At 42.5% G+C, this 17639-nt stretch overlaps 1 protein-coding gene across 1 annotated transcript in view; it reads left to right on the top strand.

Annotated features, from left to right (window-relative positions):
• csmd1b (CUB and Sushi multiple domains 1b) overlaps positions 1 to 17639 on the top strand; it is a 390765-nt gene that overhangs the window by 329117 nt on the left and 44009 nt on the right. The window contains exons 41-46 of the mRNA XM_084709424.1: positions 4685 to 4858; positions 4984 to 5157; positions 5304 to 5477; positions 12098 to 12292; positions 12905 to 13078; positions 13970 to 14152. Of these exons, the coding sequence (XP_084565550.1) occupies positions 4685 to 4858; positions 4984 to 5157; positions 5304 to 5477; positions 12098 to 12292; positions 12905 to 13078; positions 13970 to 14152 (1074 nt within the window). The remainder of the gene's footprint in view (positions 1 to 4684; positions 4859 to 4983; positions 5158 to 5303; positions 5478 to 12097; positions 12293 to 12904; positions 13079 to 13969; positions 14153 to 17639) is intronic.

The raw sequence follows: 17639 nt of genomic DNA, 5'->3' as shown, positions 1-17639 counted from the left end.
GGACAATATTATTATTTTATATTATTCGTTTTTTACATTTCATGATGACGACACAGGGGAGGCACTGCCTCCCTTGCTTCCCTTGACCGCACGTCGCTGGTTAGCTACAAATGTCGTTACCATAGTTGCAAAACTTCCTGGACTCTCCTCGGTCTCAGGACAGAGCAAAATGCACTTTCTCCACCTAGCCATTAGCTAACAAAGTCACAGCCTGGATCTTTTCCTACCAGATCCCAAAGTTATCCTAGCAATTTGTTAAAGACTTTGTTCAACAAACTGCGGACTGGCAAATTTGCTAGAATCATATCTGACTTCTAATTTCTTTCTAGGGACAATTCTATCCTCTTACAACACATAAAACAATTACACAAATGCTATACACACAATAAAACCGGTATTTTAACAACTATACAATTAGTCCTCATAACTAATGTAGTACAATCTTTAACGTGCGCACGGAGTCATTTAATCCTGTAGTCTTCTCACAACGACTGTGGACGGCCCATTTACCTCAACGGCTTTCTACAGAACATAGCAAAATAGGTTACTACGCTGTTCCCGGTACCCCCGGCGCCATATGTTAGTAAACGCGACCCCTGTGATTAGTCTTCACCATCTCACAACTGGATCTGAATTAAGCAAATGTAGATGATATAATTGCACGTAATTTATCTTTAACTAAAATCGAGAGTTCAAATTCTGCATTGTGCACTGAAAAGTCCTATCTTTTGTTCACACATATATCTGAGTCCTGGTCGCCCAAGCCTCGTACCTGTTCGTTTGGCTAGGATTTAATAACACATGTTTGTAAGGCACGTGTCTACCACCAGACCCAGATCTATCAAAACAAACACATCTCAGCAACAATAAACACACTAATGTAGAACTCCACTCTCTAATGGCATGTCAAACGCCTTTACCATGTGTAAATTACAATTCCCAATTCATCAGCAATAACAATCAGTTATTATGTATCAAATTCAACCAATATACATTTACAGGTCAGAATCCATTCTGAGTTTAGTTCACGACTTCACAGCGGAGTATTTCATCCAACTCAGTTTTACTGCAATGGGATTCCCACAGAAATCAGCAATAATCTTTCCATTTGGTTAGGTATTTAACTACCAACAAACTCAGATATATGTCAAATATCTCAGTTCTGGTCGGTCAGGCCGTAACTGATTCTGTTTCCCGGATCTCCCGGCACAATTTCTTAGCGAAACCTACAGTCTATTTACTTCAACTTTTTAGGGATACAGATCCATTCTATGACAACAACCAGATAAGCATGGACACACTGACACGTCGTCACCATCTTTATCTATCAATCCAGCCCCATAATATGACCAATGCACGGACCAGCGCCACAAAGGCAGGATGACAAAATATGCTTTCACTCACCAAGGCTGTGAGCTCACTTGAAGAGAAAGGTGCCTTCTTTTGTATGCTAACTAGACTAACCGATTCTTTTTCTTCAAAAACCACTCCACGTTAAACCTGCGGTTACTTTTACCAGCAGTTTGAGCGATGACAATATCGTGGCTGATGGGCACCACTTAAGCTGCTTTACTTCAGCTTTCTCCTCCAAATTAAGGGTTTATAGAGTATATAAGGGTATATAACCAGTGCTCAAGTATGAAATCCACTTTATTCATTTTATCAAGTTATCTGGCGTTTGTGAAACTAACAAGTTAGCTAAGACAATCTAGCCACATCTCCTCGCTCTTCTTGCCGACTAATGTTGGCGGCAAGCAGCCAATCAGGGCTGAAATACAAAATGACGCTGTATTGGGGCAACCGTCTCTCAGCCCCATTTGTGTGATCCACATTACATTACATTCTAAGCATGCGTATTAATACTTTCCCACCTCCAATGTACATTGCATTGTGAGAGAGGGGCTAGCCCCACCACGCTTTCCTTTTTGCTGACTCATGTTGGCGCCAGAAAGACAGATAGCCAATCAGGTCTGAAATACAAAATTACGCTGTGGTGGGGCAACTGGCTCTCAGCCCCACTAGCATCAAATTTGTGTGATCTACTTTACAATACATTATATTCTGAGCATGCGTATTAATCCTTTCCCACGTCCAATGTACATTGCATTGTGAGAAAGGGGCTAGCCCCACCAGAGCCTGTTTAAGGAGAGCCTTGCCACTCCCTACTAAGCCCCATTGTACCGAATTTGGCTGCAGTTCCACCAGAGTTCCACTTGGGGTGATCACGAGCGAGTGCATGTTGAATGGGAGTCTATGGAGCTAAACGGCTAAATTTGTCTCTTTCGCCTGATTGTCGTTGAATCTCAGATTTGATTGTAGTTTGTGCATGTTCAACATGGATTATAGTTCGAAAGTTGAATGAACGAGTACTTATGTCCTTTTGATTTCTTACATGGTGAGTCGTTGTTGCCCATAACACGCTAGCATTCTGCTAATGAATGCTGATTGGTTAGTGAAGGACTGATACGACCAGAGCTCCCGCTTGATGGCATTCGAAGCGGAATCAGAATGTCGGAGCATTAGCAACATTAGCAACAACATAGCAAGCCAAAACTCTTTCTAGCATGTGTATTGACAGGGAGAGCCTAACCTGTCAGCTGTGTTGTCGATGCCCTGAGAGAAAAAAGTAAGTGACCAGAGCTTGCCGTCAAGCAGTAGCTCTGGTTGTACGATGTGTATGACGTCAATGACAATCACAGAACAGAAAGGCGACTTTAAAACAATCCAACAGCCAGCAGTGTGTATTTTTTTGCCTCCCCTTTCAAATTCAGAATTCAAATCACTAGACAAAAAATTATATCCTGAGAAAAGTGTATTTTGAGGGGTACCGCTCCATAGACCTCCATTCATTCTGCACTAGCTCGTTAGCGCTCTCACATGGAACTTCAACCAGTTCAGAACCCGGAAGTTTCCCGAGAGTGGCAGTTCTCTCTATATTAGACATTTTCTGGCCCCACCTTCACGATTAGCCTATGCTAACTTGAATTGGCGGAACGCAGTCTGAAGCAACAAGGCAGGGACCAATGAACATGAAATAAAATCTTAACACACACGAATGAAACGAAACAATTTAGGAAGACGCTATATCCATAGATAGTAAATTATTGGAAGTAAACGAAAATAAAAATGTTTGAGAAATTAAAAATAACAATTTTGTTGCAGTTCTTTCTGTTGATAACAGGTGGGGCACATCCCCACCTGCCCCTAATGACCAGTCGCCACTGCATATGCCTAGTGTTACCCAAAGTCCAGATTTGGGGGTAGGCCTCTCTACACACAAGGAGTGCTGAACACAGAATCATTCTTATACAGGATGAATGTGTTACATCTTCAATTTTCCCAACACCTTACTGAACATTTTTGAAAATATTGATGTTTATGCTAATTAGGATGACTTTTGTGCAATTATACGCTCCCCCCCTGGGATAAAGCAACATTTGGAAACCGTTCCTTTTACAGTCCCTTAAGTACTAGGTATTTGCGTAGAAAAAAGGGTATGTTTTGTGTATGATTGATTATAATATCTGAGTTTGGGTATTGTGTACCGTGTTGAAGGGATATTGGTCTGTAAACTTCTTGGTTAGTTGAAACTTTGAATTGACAAAATTGACAACACATGTTAAGAAACTTGACTTTAATTCAGATCGATTTGAAGCAGTAAATCCAACGCTATGGGTAATCTCTTGAATGGTCTGGCTTCACTTCCGGTCTCACAAGATGATAATACCAACATGGCATAATGGTGAGGTTAGTAGTTAGGCCTATAGCTAGCTGCCTCCTTATTGACCTAGCTATTCACATAATGGCAGACGTAGCGACGTTGGGGTGGTCGTGATTGTCTGCTTTGTTAGGCGTAGAAACGGTTGCAAGCTTTGTTAACATTACCTAGCACTAAATCACCCCCCATAACGCCGTAGGCCACGATCAGCTCTAGCAGTTGCGTCGCAGCTATGACGGGCCACAGAGGTGTCTGGTGGGAATAGAGAGTGAATAGGGGTTAGAAGCTGATACATTTTACTTCATCAGCTTCAGTTTTACTTCAGTTGTGGTTCACAATGTTAGACTACGTAATCATTCTATCTGTCGACCTTTCTTGGTAACAATGCAACCAAACAGATAATTTCTGCAACTTTATGGCTCTATACACGCAAACACACAGAGCAGGGTATAAAGTGCATTTGTGATGAGGTATTCAGGGGTCAGAGAGGGATTGTTGATGTCATAGTCGAGGAAGACGATTGATACACATTCAGTTAGGTTCAGTTAGGTGGCTGAGCGGTTAGGGAATCAGGCAAAGTGTCTAGGCTAGTAATCTAAAGATTGCCAGTTCGATTCCCGGCCGTGCCAAATGACGTTGTATCCTTGTGCCTTCCTTGGGCAAGGCACTTCACCATACCTGCCTCGGGGGAATGTCCCTGTACTTACTGTAAGTCGCTCTGGATAAGAGCGTCTGCTAAATGACTAAATGTAAATGTAAGTTACTTATGATTACATACAAATAAAGCTTTGAGTGGGCTTGAACCCTTGTCCATAAAATACAGGATGTACAAGTGAATAAAGAATACTATGCAGACTCTACAGCCATTTTCAGGTTCTGAGGTGAAATTGTAGACACACATATTTAGTGACAAATAATCTTTGGCCCTATTTACTTTGATTCTTTGTGTGTGTGTGTTTCCTTTAGTTATTTCGTGCGGAGATCTGCCATCCCCTCCTTATGGCACCAAGCTGGGTACACTGACTACATATGGTGCCACCACCATCTTCATGTGTAACACAGGATACACTTTAGTAGGGTCCCATGTCCGGGAGTGTAGTGTGAATGGACTTTGGAGCGGCACTGAGACAAAGTGTCTAGGTAAAGTTCACTGGAAACTGAAACTTTACTAAACAACATAATCTTGGTACTTCATAGCACTAATATCTCTCCATCAGCAGGTAACTATGATTCTAATGATTGTTTCCCACCATCTTCCTTCCTAGCGGGTCACTGTGACTCCCCTGACCCTATTACCAACGGACACATTAGTGGGGACGGCTCTAGTTACCGAGACACTGTGGTCTATCAGTGCAATCTGGGTTTCCGCCTCATTGGGACATCAGTGCGTATCTGCCAACAGGACCACCGCTGGTCTGGACAGGCCCCCGTCTGCGTCCGTAAGTCTGCCTTCTCCCTTGTCCATGTCTGCTCAGTCTGACTGTTTGATGTTGAAAAGGTCTATTACTGTACAGATTTACACAGTCATCTTCACACACACACACACACTGTGTAGCAGACTGTGTAAATCCCCTTCACCCTACAGCCATCACCTGTGGCCACCCGGGAAACCCTGCCAACGGGCGGACAAACGGGAGTGAATTCAATCTGAACGACGTGGTCAACTTCACCTGCGCTCGCGGCTTCCTGCTTTATGGTGCTTCCAGGGCACAGTGCCGCATCAACGGACAGTGGAGCAACACATTGTCAGTCTGCAGAGGTACACAATGAAACACAAACATGCATAGGTAAAGCACATGCTCTTATACACAATCACGCTTGGCCATATGCAAAAGAAGTATCAAAAAGGCTTTGTAATTGTATGTTGGGGTAAGGCAGAAACGTTTCAAAATCCCTAGACACCAACACACACACATTTGCAACATGTTTAAAACAGTACACAAACACACACACTAGATGCCTTGAAAATATGTGACACTGAAAATGGAAAGGGGGCTCCAATGAAAAGGGGCGGTTGTCGGCCAATTAATTTCTCTGTTTTGATTGATAAAGTGCAGACTGTAAACTTTCAAATAATCTCATACATTGGAATCTGAAAATAGTTGAAGATACGCATATCTGAATGTTGTAAACCAGGAAAGCTCTAGCCCAGATATTCAGCTTTAAGATTTAAAACCTTTTCACACTTTAAGACAGGTGAGATTGTTTTGTGTTAATCATTAGAACCGTTGAGTGACGATTATTTCACTGCAGTGAAGAAAAGAAAAAGAAAACGATATTCACATTCTATCAAATTCCAGGATCCTGCTTTGTTGACTTATCCTAGATGTGTGTTTTAACACCCAGTATGTACTGACTACATTGCACTGTACCTGGCCCTATTATGGTTCAAGTTATGTGCTAACTTGTTGGTGCAAATCGCATCTTCCGATGTATTCATGGTTTACCAGGTCCAACAAAGAAAAATGTTCGCATTTAAGCTGATCGTATAGTCTGGGTTAACAGCGACGATCTAAGTATTACCTTGCAATATGTGGTAGGCCTATCACAAGGCTGTGATATTGTGGTAAATATGGCTATTGCCTCGAGATAACCCCCAATTTGTGATGAGTAGCCTACATTCGGTTAGTGTCTACGGTAACCATTTGTTTGTTTTCAGAACAACCAAAACAAAGTGTTGCATGAATGCCAAGGTAGTTAACACATTTGTAACTGAATTCCTCAATTTTCCATGTGCTTCAGAAGCTTGCGTTGTAATGCAACGGACTACAATGATGGATGTGTTTTTGCTCGTGTGAGTCCCACTTCATGTGAGCTAGAGAATCTTTTATTTTCTTAGCTTCCATTTATTATGGTGTGAATGGCTGTGATATAGCCTAGTGCTCACTACAATTGATCAGAATATTAAATTATGAAATTAATTGATTTCAAAAGATATAGCGCAGAAACAGCCATACATGAAATTGCAAATGAATCAAATAGACCCATGTTGTGTTTTCCAAGGGTTACGCATATTTTGATCGTATTGTCTGGGTTAGCAGCGACGTTCTTTGTATACACTATTAATATGTGGTATCAGAAGGAGCTGTGATGTTGTGGTAAATACGGCTATTGCCTCGAAACAACCCCAAATACGTGATTAGTAGCCTACATTCGGGTAGTGTCTATGGTAAACAGTTGTTTCAGAAGAAGCCAAATCAAGATGTTACCTGAAGGCCAAGGTGGTTAATAAGTACTAAACTGTTTCAATAACTTTACATGAGCTAGAATGGCTCGTAGGGTAAAGTAATGGACTTCAGTGTAATACGTGTTTTTGCTCTAATGCAATCGAATCCCACTTCATGCGAGCCTGCAAATGTTTTATTTTGTCTCCATTTATTTTGTCGTGAAGGGATGTAATGTATTGCGCACAATGGCTATAATTTCATATTCGCCGCAGCAAATATGAGATCCGACTTGAAAATCGCCATTAATATGTTTGTGAATTTGTGACGAATCTGGTGATAGAGGCAGACTGATAGGTGAAAGCACAGCTGGGAAACCAGTTAGTCTGGAAACCAGTTGGGCGACACCGGCAACACAACAAACTTGCTAACTCACCTGAAACAGCACCACCCGAGAGTGAATATCACTGCTACAAGAAAAAAACCTTAGTGCAAACGCAGCTGACTTTGGCATTCAAGCAGCCTCTCCCTAGCAATTTAGATCAGGCCAAAGCTATAACAACTGTCTCAATGGATCTTGGAGCATGAATTTCATGAAGTACAGTACATACTACTGTAGTTAATAAATCTATAATGTATGTTGACTGTTGGCATTATCCATCTATCATGTTCATGCCATGTCTCCTGCTCAGATTGCCATGACAGTCTAATTGGAAGTAATATCCCAAGGTCTATTAGTCCAGCTGAAAAGATGCAGCTGTGGTTTCTGATTTTAGTTTTGAGCTCAGGATAGAGTTAGGATAACATAGGCAATCAGGGCCAATGTAAAATTAATGGTACTGGTTAAGAAGTGTTATGAAGGCAAAGGAAGAAGACATGGAGAAGATGACATACCATGTCTCCCCCCAACATAGCCCCTACTGACATTTCCTCCTAGCACCTCTCCACCAAATAACTTATATTCAATCAGGAGAGACTTTAAAGAGGCACGGGATCATATGACAGCGTTAAGTGATAGACGGGAGCGCAACTCGAACTGAACCCAAATGAAAGCCCGACATAGGAACAGAGGAAGTTGAGCGCTCTTAGCGGGAGGAGTGAGTAGTGGACATTATCGAGTATGCCCGAGTGCAGGGATCGGTCGGTCTTGCCTGACTGAACTTGCGCTATGCTTCATTTGACAAGAAATGAAAGCCAATATAACGCTCCATTGCAACACCAGTGCCCAGTAGCAGCGCTACGTTTCCGCCATTATGGAGTGAAAGCGACTCGGCAGTCCACTAGCTTGGTGTCGCTTTTGGCAATATCAGCTGCTTTGTTAAAAAAAACTGAATGATGACAACACAGAATAACGAAATCACTAGACTAGTGATCATCAAATCCCTTTTCACCGTTAATTTTACAGACAATCATTCAGCAGATTCAGCAGGAGCAATGTCTTTTTCGTCCTGGCCGTGGAACAGTGGACCAGCTTTATACCCTCCGCAGAATCCTGGAGGGTACATGGTGGTTCGCCCAACCAGTCTACACATGTTATGTGGATTTGGAAAAGGCGTTCGACCGCGTCCCTCGGGGGCTCATGTGGGGGGTGCTCCGAGAGTACGGGGTACCGGATTCCCTGATTGGGGCTGTCCGGTCCCTGTATGACCGGTGCCAGAGTTTGGTCCGCATTGCCGGTAGTAAGTCAAACTTTTTTCCGGTGAGGGTTGGACTTGGCGAAGCTCTCTATTTACCAGTCGATCTACGTTCCTACCTTCACCTATGGTCACAAACTATGGGTAGAGACCGAAAGAACGAGATTGCAAATACAAGCGGCCGAAATGAGCTTTCTCCGCAGGGTGTACGGGCTCTCCCTTAGAGATAGGGTGAGAAGCTCGGTCATCTGGGAGGGGCTCACAGTAGAACCGCTGCTCCTCCGCGTCGAGAGCAGCCAGCTGAGGTGGCTCGGGCATCTGATCAGGTTGCCTCCTGGCGAGGTGTTCTGGGCACGTCCCACTGGGAAGAGGCCCCGGGGAAGACCCAAGACATGCTGGAGGGACTATGTCTCTCGGCTGGCCTGGGAACGCCTCAGGGTGCCCCAGGAAGAGCTGGTGGAAGTGGCCGGGGAGAGGAAGTCTGGGCCTCCCTGCTTAGGTTGCTGCCCCCGCGACCCGACCCCCTGATAAGCGGTAGATGACGAGACGAGCTATAGTAGCTTCCACTTCTGTTGTTGAAGCAAACTCGATTAACTTAGGTGGAAGGAACGTTACAGCCTAGCAACCAAACTATATTGTGATTCAACTCAGCTTCAGTTAGCTAGCTCTAGATATCTTGCAGAAAAATAACCTGACAGAGATCTGGACAAACATGCATCGTGAAGTTGTAGATTTACATAATAACACGGGTTATTTATTTGAATGAAACACAGCCAGGAACATGAAACAATGTTAGCCCCATTGCCAATAAACTAGTCTAAATCAAATCATCACACATATTACCTATGCTCTTGCGTTAGCAAGCTAAACCAGTTTACATGCCTACAGTGTAGGTGTTTTCGCTATTTAGCTGTTCTTGCATTCCTTGCAAATCAGCGTTAATAAAAAGCAGATGAGCTAGAGTCTAGCTAACATTGACTGGACGGGCATGGCTGATGTTTGTCTATACCGTAGCGTAGAAGATCCCTCTGCAGTTCGACCCTTCGACACATTCGCGCAAACCATTTCACCAAGGACGGTTTTGAAAACCTGGGACAATGTAAAGCAGGATTTGCTATGAAGCTGTTGCTGAAAAGAGATGAGTTCCGACCTTACGTTCATCACAACCGCAAGCTGTAGTATGCTTTTGTCGTTAAGTTATTAGCAATGCTAACGTATCCTAGCACCTGCCTTTCTCAAGTTCTTTTAAATAGATAATCTAGACAGGCGTTAGCAATAGGCCAGACTGCTATTAATTTTCTGGCTATTTTTTCGGAAGCTTCCCTTCTAATGCCGACTACAGCTAGTCTAGCTAGATTAATTTCCTAAGTAAAGTATGTTGATGTGTTTAGAAACGTATTTAGCATTCTACCTATGCTAGATACAGGAGACTTGAAATGGTTGAAATTGTCCAAGGTTGTCAAAACTGGCTTGGGTGAAATGTTCAGAGCAAATTAATAATTGAGTGTCGAACTTTGCCGGGATATTCTCATAGGCAAACAGCCCCCATGCCTGTCGAATGTTTGGCTCCTTGGGAAGACTATGAGTGTTAGCCTTCCCTATACAGCCTGGAACACAGCATTTACGACCGTGGTCCATTTTCAATATCGTTGTTATACTTTAAAACGTTATTCTTTGTAATTGCTTAGAAGTAGCCTACAAAGAGCAGCGCGGCTAAACTAGCATTGGAGATCTATGCTACCTCGGACTGGGGAAGAACACCAGTGAGTGGGCTGGTCTGGATGCAAATTTTGGGGCGTGACAGAGATACAGACCAGAGCCAAAAAAGGTGGTCCCCAGACTGACGTCAGTCCGGTAGCTTTGTTGAAAAGCTAGCGTTTTACAGCCAAATGTTTTCCTTTTGAGATTTGCATAAGAAAGCGGTGTCAACAGACTTTGAGGTTCACTGTATGTTCATTTTACCCACCAAAGTCGTTATTTAACTATGACATGGTAAAATCTTTTTGCAATCAATCGCCTCTTTAAGGCTTGTCTGGAACAAGTGGATTTTTTGGTAGGGCAAGTCTGGAAGAAAAATATACTTGCCCCACATTGTTCCGCATTTCAATAGCAGCTCCCTGATGCCCGCAAATGGTATAGAATTCATACAACCTCCCTGAAATTAGTTTCTGCAGGTTGGGATGTCTGAGTTTACCGATTTCATTTGACCAAATTCTGCATTAACAAAACACAAAAAGTGGCTTCATCCCAAGATCACAGATCGTGCAGCTAATTTACTGCTCAACACTTCAACAGGGATTATTACTTGAAAGAGGAATTATTTACTGTGTCATCTCAGTTACACAATCAGGGGTGGGAAATACTGTGACTTGCTAAAGTAGGCAAATGGCTAGTACAACATAACATTTCATCATAATTTCAGTAAATCAAGCAGCGCTGCAAGACCCAGTGAAATGTTATATAGCCTACAGCTCGCAAACTAACGTTAGCAAGCATCGACATTGGCTAACTCAACTTTGGTAGGTTATCCTCAGTATTTGCAAGCCAGCTAAACCTATACTACATCTAAATTAATTTTGTAGACATAACAATGGATTTTGCCACTAAATGTTGGTTTTAACTTGTAATTCTTTGTAAAATTTCCCTTTCTACCTGGCAGAGGCTGATTTACCAAGGGATCCTTTAAGATCCTTTACTGTTGAATAATAGCTGATATTTAACTACGTACATTTAACCAATACAAATACTGCTAACGCTTGCTAGGTACACTGCTGCCGACGCTACCTAGCTAACGTCAACACAAAAAAATACATTTTAAATCTGTTAGCTATAACTAGGTATGTACTAACTATCTGTGCTGTTGTCCAGTAACTCCCGTTGGAATATTCACTCCACAATGGTGACGCGCTACCGAAGTGCCATCTAGTGACTGTTACCAAAAAAGCATCAGTTTCGCCTCTTGTGCTTTAGACTCTTTGTCTCCACCTCCTCTGGGACATGATATCAAATCACTTTGGACTGAAGCAGGTTACACCCACCCCCTTGCATATATCTATGCATATTTTGGATTCAGGGAGCAGGGATAGGGGGAAAGAGCCAAGCAGGACCGGCACTGTATTCATTGCAGAATGGCCACATACTCTGCGCTCTGCAGTATGTTAACGTCTCACACCAGCCCTGTAGCCAGTTCTTTACAGTGTCATTGTGTTTTCTGTGTGTTCCTCTTCATTCACATTCATTCATACAGTCATTTAGCAGACACTCTTATCCAGAGCGACTTACAGTAAGTACAGGGACATTCCCCCGAGGCAAGTAGGGTGAAGTGCCTTGCCCAAGGACACAACGTCATTTGTGTCATTTGTCCTTCTGATTACTAGCCCGATTCCCTAACCGCTAAAGACATGAAGCGGGAATGTGAGGGAGAGGTGGATTGTTAGACAGAGGAAAAATTCCAGTGGGGGATTTCCAGCTTGACACTGCAGCTCAAGCTTCCCCATCTATTGATTTCCATTCCCATTTTCCACATTCCCTGCCTCCTCCTCTCCTTCCCTCTAAAGCATTTATCTTCTTTCATCTCACAGTGGTAAACTGCTCCGATCCGGGCTTTGTGGAGAACTCTGTGCGTCAGTCTGGCCAGCCGCAGCGCCATCAAGAAAGCTTCAGCTTCGGGAGCTCTGTGGTATTCCACTGCAAGGCTGGCTTCTATTTGTTGGGTTCGTCACTCCTTACCTGCCTAGCAGATGCTCGCTGGGACAGAGCCCTGCCCAAGTGCCTTGGTGAGCCCACCCCCCCACCGCAGCTATTGGCTGTATCTCTGCTTCCATTTTAGTAAAGATACTAATAATAATGGAGTGTGAAAACCTCAACAATATATCGAAAAAACTGTAACCCATACTAGAAAATAGTTGACCCCATCTTATAGAATATCAGTGTTTCCCACACATAGACTTGTGGCAGTGCGCCACAGAATCAACACCGGCCACATATTGCGTTTCGTAATTTTTAAACACTATTTAGGTTAAAGCGAGCTTTCAGCATTAGTGCTGTAGCTAAAGGTCAAGGAAAGTTCAGGCTACTTTTCGGTAGGTTCCCCTTTGTTCTTTTGGTGAGAATTCTCAGGAGCTAGTTAATTACTCGGCGTCATGGAGCCGACCAGTTAAATAGTTATTTAGCACTAGCAGTGCTACCCGCATTTGCAAAAATGTGTTTGTTGTTGTTGATTTTGTGAAGGTGTGAATCATCAAGTATTTAATATAAAGTTCTGTGTAACAAATTATTAACAGTTCTGTGTAATGAAACATGAAACAACCCCCCTCCCCGCCACAAATAGCTTTTTAAATCTGTGGGCAACACTGAATATACCATTAAAGCTCCCTTTTTACCTGCAGCCATTTCCTGTGGCGATCCTGGGACTCCTCCTAATGCAGTGATATCAGGAAGACAGTTCACACAGGGCTCCCTAGTACAGTACAGCTGTGACCAAGGGAGGACACTATTGGGCAATGCCACACGCTATTGCCAGGAAGATGGGCGCTGGAGTGGGACACCACCTTACTGCACAGGTACTAATGAACACATATGCACACACATCTGGATGTCTTGTCATCTACCTACAGTTACAGTTTACTGTGTGTCTACATTGTGTAGAAATCTTAAGCAGCATGCCAAAACATTCTTACACTTCCAGCTTTCAAACAGAAAGCTGTGCAGAAAGCACTCACCAGCAGCAACAGATCTGTAGCACGCGAACTTGGGGTTGATGAAAGGCAAATTCGCCAGTGGTGAAGTCAGCTACCTTGCAATATTGTAGGCTACATGTAATTGTCGCAATAACATAATGTATCATTTGTTTTCAACCAATGTCCTAATTTAGAATACTTGCATTCAGTATTATTAAGTGACTTTTTTTGGTAAAAGTACAGTGCCTTTATTTTGAAGGCCTTTTGGAAAGCTTGTGAGTGAGAGAGTCCACAGCAAGCAAAGCACTGACAATTTAATGCTCCGATAAAAGTTTAAGGTTGTTGATCGGATGTTATGTTGTGACCGGGGTATGTTGATTTGTGTCTGTATTTTACTTTGGTGAAGGTTATTTACATGCTGCGCATGTCATTGTAGGTTCATATTAAGCTAATGTGGTCTTTATTTTCTTGTTATAGCCTACCGTGGGTTTAGTTTTCACGGTGGATTTGGAGAAGAAGCTTCAAACCTGTAGCAAGAAAGCCAGTGTTGAGGGAATTATAATACTTGTGTTATTTACTTGTGTAAATCTGTGTTTCAATTTAACCAATTAAATAACCGTTTTCAGATTTTTTGGGTACGGCGTTTAATCAAGGTTGGCGTTTATTACACTGTTCTTTTTTGGGGCGGCGTTTATTCGAGGGCGGCGTTTAATTGAAGAAATACGGTATGTGTGTTTGTGTGTGTGTTTACTGACCCCTCTCTCCTCGTCCCAGGTGGTAGTACAGGTGTGTGTGGTGATCCCGGCATCCCTCCCCATGGCTCCAGATTGGGGGAGGAGTTCCGACTGAAGAGCCTGTTGAGATTTAACTGTGAGGCAGGCTACACTCTGATTGGCTCAGCTGAGAGGACTTGCCTTCACAATGGTTCCTGGAGTGGAACCCAACCAGTGTGTGACGGTAGGACCTGCCATAGCAACAAAATCATATACACAATATGGAGTCTTACACACACTGTTTTCAAACCGTTACAGTATTATCCTCCACACTATCCACTCTGGGGATAATGCAGGTAATTTAATTGGTATTATCAAGGCAGGATGTGCTGTCCACTATCGTTGGTGGGGATGGGGAATGTAATGCATTGCTTAAATGTACAATTTTCATGGAGAATAGTTTTTTCTAGGGCTGTGAAAAATAACGCGTTATGATTAAATTACAGGATTAATTTGTTATTTTTGTTTAACGCATTTAACGTAATATAACCACAATTACACCCAATCTGTAACTTCGTAACATCTAAAAGTTCGTGTTCCAAAAAAACTAAGATGGAACATCCAATAAAACCAAAGTGATGCACACTCTGCGGCAGGGCTCCAGATTGCGACCAAATGGTTGCATTTTGCGACCAGTTTTTGAGTCAGTGCGAGCAACTTTTTACAAGCACTCACGCATGTGCGACCTACAAATGTTGAATTAATTGGGTATGCACAATGTCAGCACACGATAGCAACAACGCAGATACTTCGTTCTAGTAAGACAGCGATATCAGCTTTCCTTCTGCATTAGTAACGTAGCTTAAAGTCTAGGAAAGTTGAGGCTATTTTTTGTTAGGTACCTATAAACCTAGCTAAAAGTCTTGGAAAGTTTAAGATATTTTTCGCTAGGTTCCAACGAACATGTCTTAATCTGCCAGACAAGTGGGTTCCCCTTCGTTCTTTTGGTGAGCAGTTTCACGAGCCCTTCTTACCCGGCGTCATGGAGCCAAGCAGCTAAATACTTATTTAGCACTAGCGTTGCTACTGTATCCCTGCCTGTGTTTGAGCTGTTGCGTATGGAACGCCGAGTTAGTCAAAATTAAATCAATAAATAAATAGGTAAATGAATAGATAAATACATACATACATAAATACGGCTATGAAATAAACTCTGAAATAAAAAAAAGATGGTAATAAATATATAAATATAACATTATATAATTATATAGCTGAATCCATTTACCGACATCAATAAATAAATACATTTATTTATTTAAAAATGACGTTTTTGTAAAGACAACATGTATTTAATTCATGGGACTTTTATTTCCTAATGCCACATTTATTTATTTTTTGAGACTTTTACGCACCACATTTTTTTCCACATGTATTTCCACACCACATTTATTTCCACTCCACATTTATTTCAGTGCTGTATTTATTTCACATCTCACATGCAAATGAGAGGGGCGTGGTTATCGTCAGACCAACGCAGCAGATAGCTATGCTACCTGTATGGGGGTGACAGTGGCATCACACTGCAGACAAGCTTTGCCCATAATGTCTGTGTCGTCTCTGCCTTTGTATGGGAGTGATGGCGGTGACTTAGTAGCCTACGTGTGGGGACTTGATCTTTGATAGCTATGAGGTTGCGCTGAAGTTACCTTTATAAACATGGCTTTCGCTCGTGTGACGTGGAACTCGTCTGCAAAGCTAACAATCACTGCCAACACTATGTCTTCCTAGGTGGTATGTTGGCTCTCACCGGTCTCGAAGTCGGCAACTGTAGGCCAAGTGGCTGGCTATCCGGCTAGCTAGCTGACAAAATAATAAAAGGACGACATCAGTGTGGCCATTTCAGCTAGAGCTAGCTACTGTAGAGCTAGTAGTGTTGTGCTGTATTGGCACATATTAACAGCCAAACCCGTTTTGTCACTGAATGGTCATTAAAACGAGTCCAGTGGTAGTGGTTTGATTTAATATTGAATAATTCCATAAACCTGTACCTAATATCTGGGTTTGGTTATAGTGTACCGTGTTGAATGGGTCTTGGTCTTGACACGTCTTTGTTAGTTGCAACTTTAAATTGCCAATAATAACAAAGCGTTAAGAAACTTGACTTCAATTTGAAGCAGTAGCCTACTGTAAATCCAAAGGTATGGGTAATGTCTGGAATGGTCTGGCTTCACTTCAGGTCTCGTCTCACTAAATGGTAATGCATGGCATAATGGTGAGGCTAGATCGTTATAATCAGGTGCCTTATCGACCTAGTTATCCAGTGATGTACGTGAATACATGGTTGCTGCTCGACTATGCGGTCTGTACCGGGCAACATTCTCACTCAAATTTCAAGACTTTCGTGACCCGAATCAAAATTATGATGCGACAGATCAATGGGTATTCGCTTTCTCTCTTTAAGGCTGTCCTCCTCGACCTTTTTGGTCTAAATCTAACTATTTGTATTATCCGTGTGGTCCTTTTGCCATTTAGAATGCTACCCTTTCCCGGTTTTCTGCAGCAACATTGCGCGCGCATCCCGTTTACAAACAAATAATTGGTCTATTGGTTCATTGAAAACAACTGGTTACCGTGGATACCACAGCCCCTTATGAAACTACATCTTTCAAATTAATACTTCGATCGTCACTGTGAACCCAGACAATAGACTACGATCAAAATACGCTTAACCCTTGAAGGGCCGGTTGATTGCAAAACCGATTTTACCTTGTCATAGTTGAATAACGACAGTTCGGTGGGTAAAATGAACATACAGTGAACCTCAAAGTCCATTGACACATCTTTCCTATGCAAATCTCAAAAGGAAAAGATTTGGCTGTGAAACGCTAGCTTTTCAACAAAGCCACCAGAGTGACGGGACAGACGTCAGTCCGGGGACCGCCTTTTTTGGCTCTGGTCTGTATCTTTGTCACGCCCCAAAATGTACATCCAAACCAGCCCAAGGTAGCGTCTATCTTTGATACTAGTTTAACTGCGCGCTGCTCTGTGTAGGCTACTTCTAAGGAATTACAAAGATGAACGTTTTGAATTATAACAAAGATATTGAAAATGGACCACGGTTGTAAATGCTGTGTTCCAGGCTGTACAGGGAAGGCTAACACTCATAGTCTTTCCAAGGAGCCAAAAATTCGACAGGCTGCTGTTTGTCTATGAGAAGATCCCGGCGAAGTTCGACACTCAATTATTTGCTCTGAACAATTCCCCCAAGACAGTTTTGACAACCTTGGACAATTTCAAGCAGGATTTGCTAAGAAGCTGAACCTGAAAAGAGGTGCTGTTCTGACCGTATACTCATTGCAACCGCAAGCTGTAAGTACAGTAGGCTATGATTTTATCGCTAAAAGTTATTGGCCGGGTTTTCCAGATTTGTTAAGAAGCTCTTAACGCTTAGAACACTCCTAAGAAGCTCTTACTGTTGAGAGCTTCTTAACGAATCTGGGAAACCCGGTGTTATGTCCCAACTGGTTCCCAATTTAACTGGTGCCCCAGCTGTGCGTGCACCTATCAGTCTGCCTCTATCACCAGATTCGTCACAAATTCACAAACATACAGTGGTGGCCAAAATTATTAAAACACTTGGCATATTCAAGAGATTTCAGTTGTTTTTGTTGAATCGGCCATTAAAATACCCATTAAACAAATGAAATATCTACAAAGTCATCATTATGTTG

Source organism: Hypomesus nipponensis, chromosome 11 (assembly GCF_054491055.1).
Source record: "Hypomesus nipponensis isolate SF chromosome 11, ASM5449105v1, whole genome shotgun sequence".
NCBI lineage: Eukaryota > Metazoa > Chordata > Actinopteri > Osmeriformes > Osmeridae > Hypomesus > Hypomesus nipponensis.
This window is presented reverse-complemented; position numbering and strand designations above follow the sequence as displayed.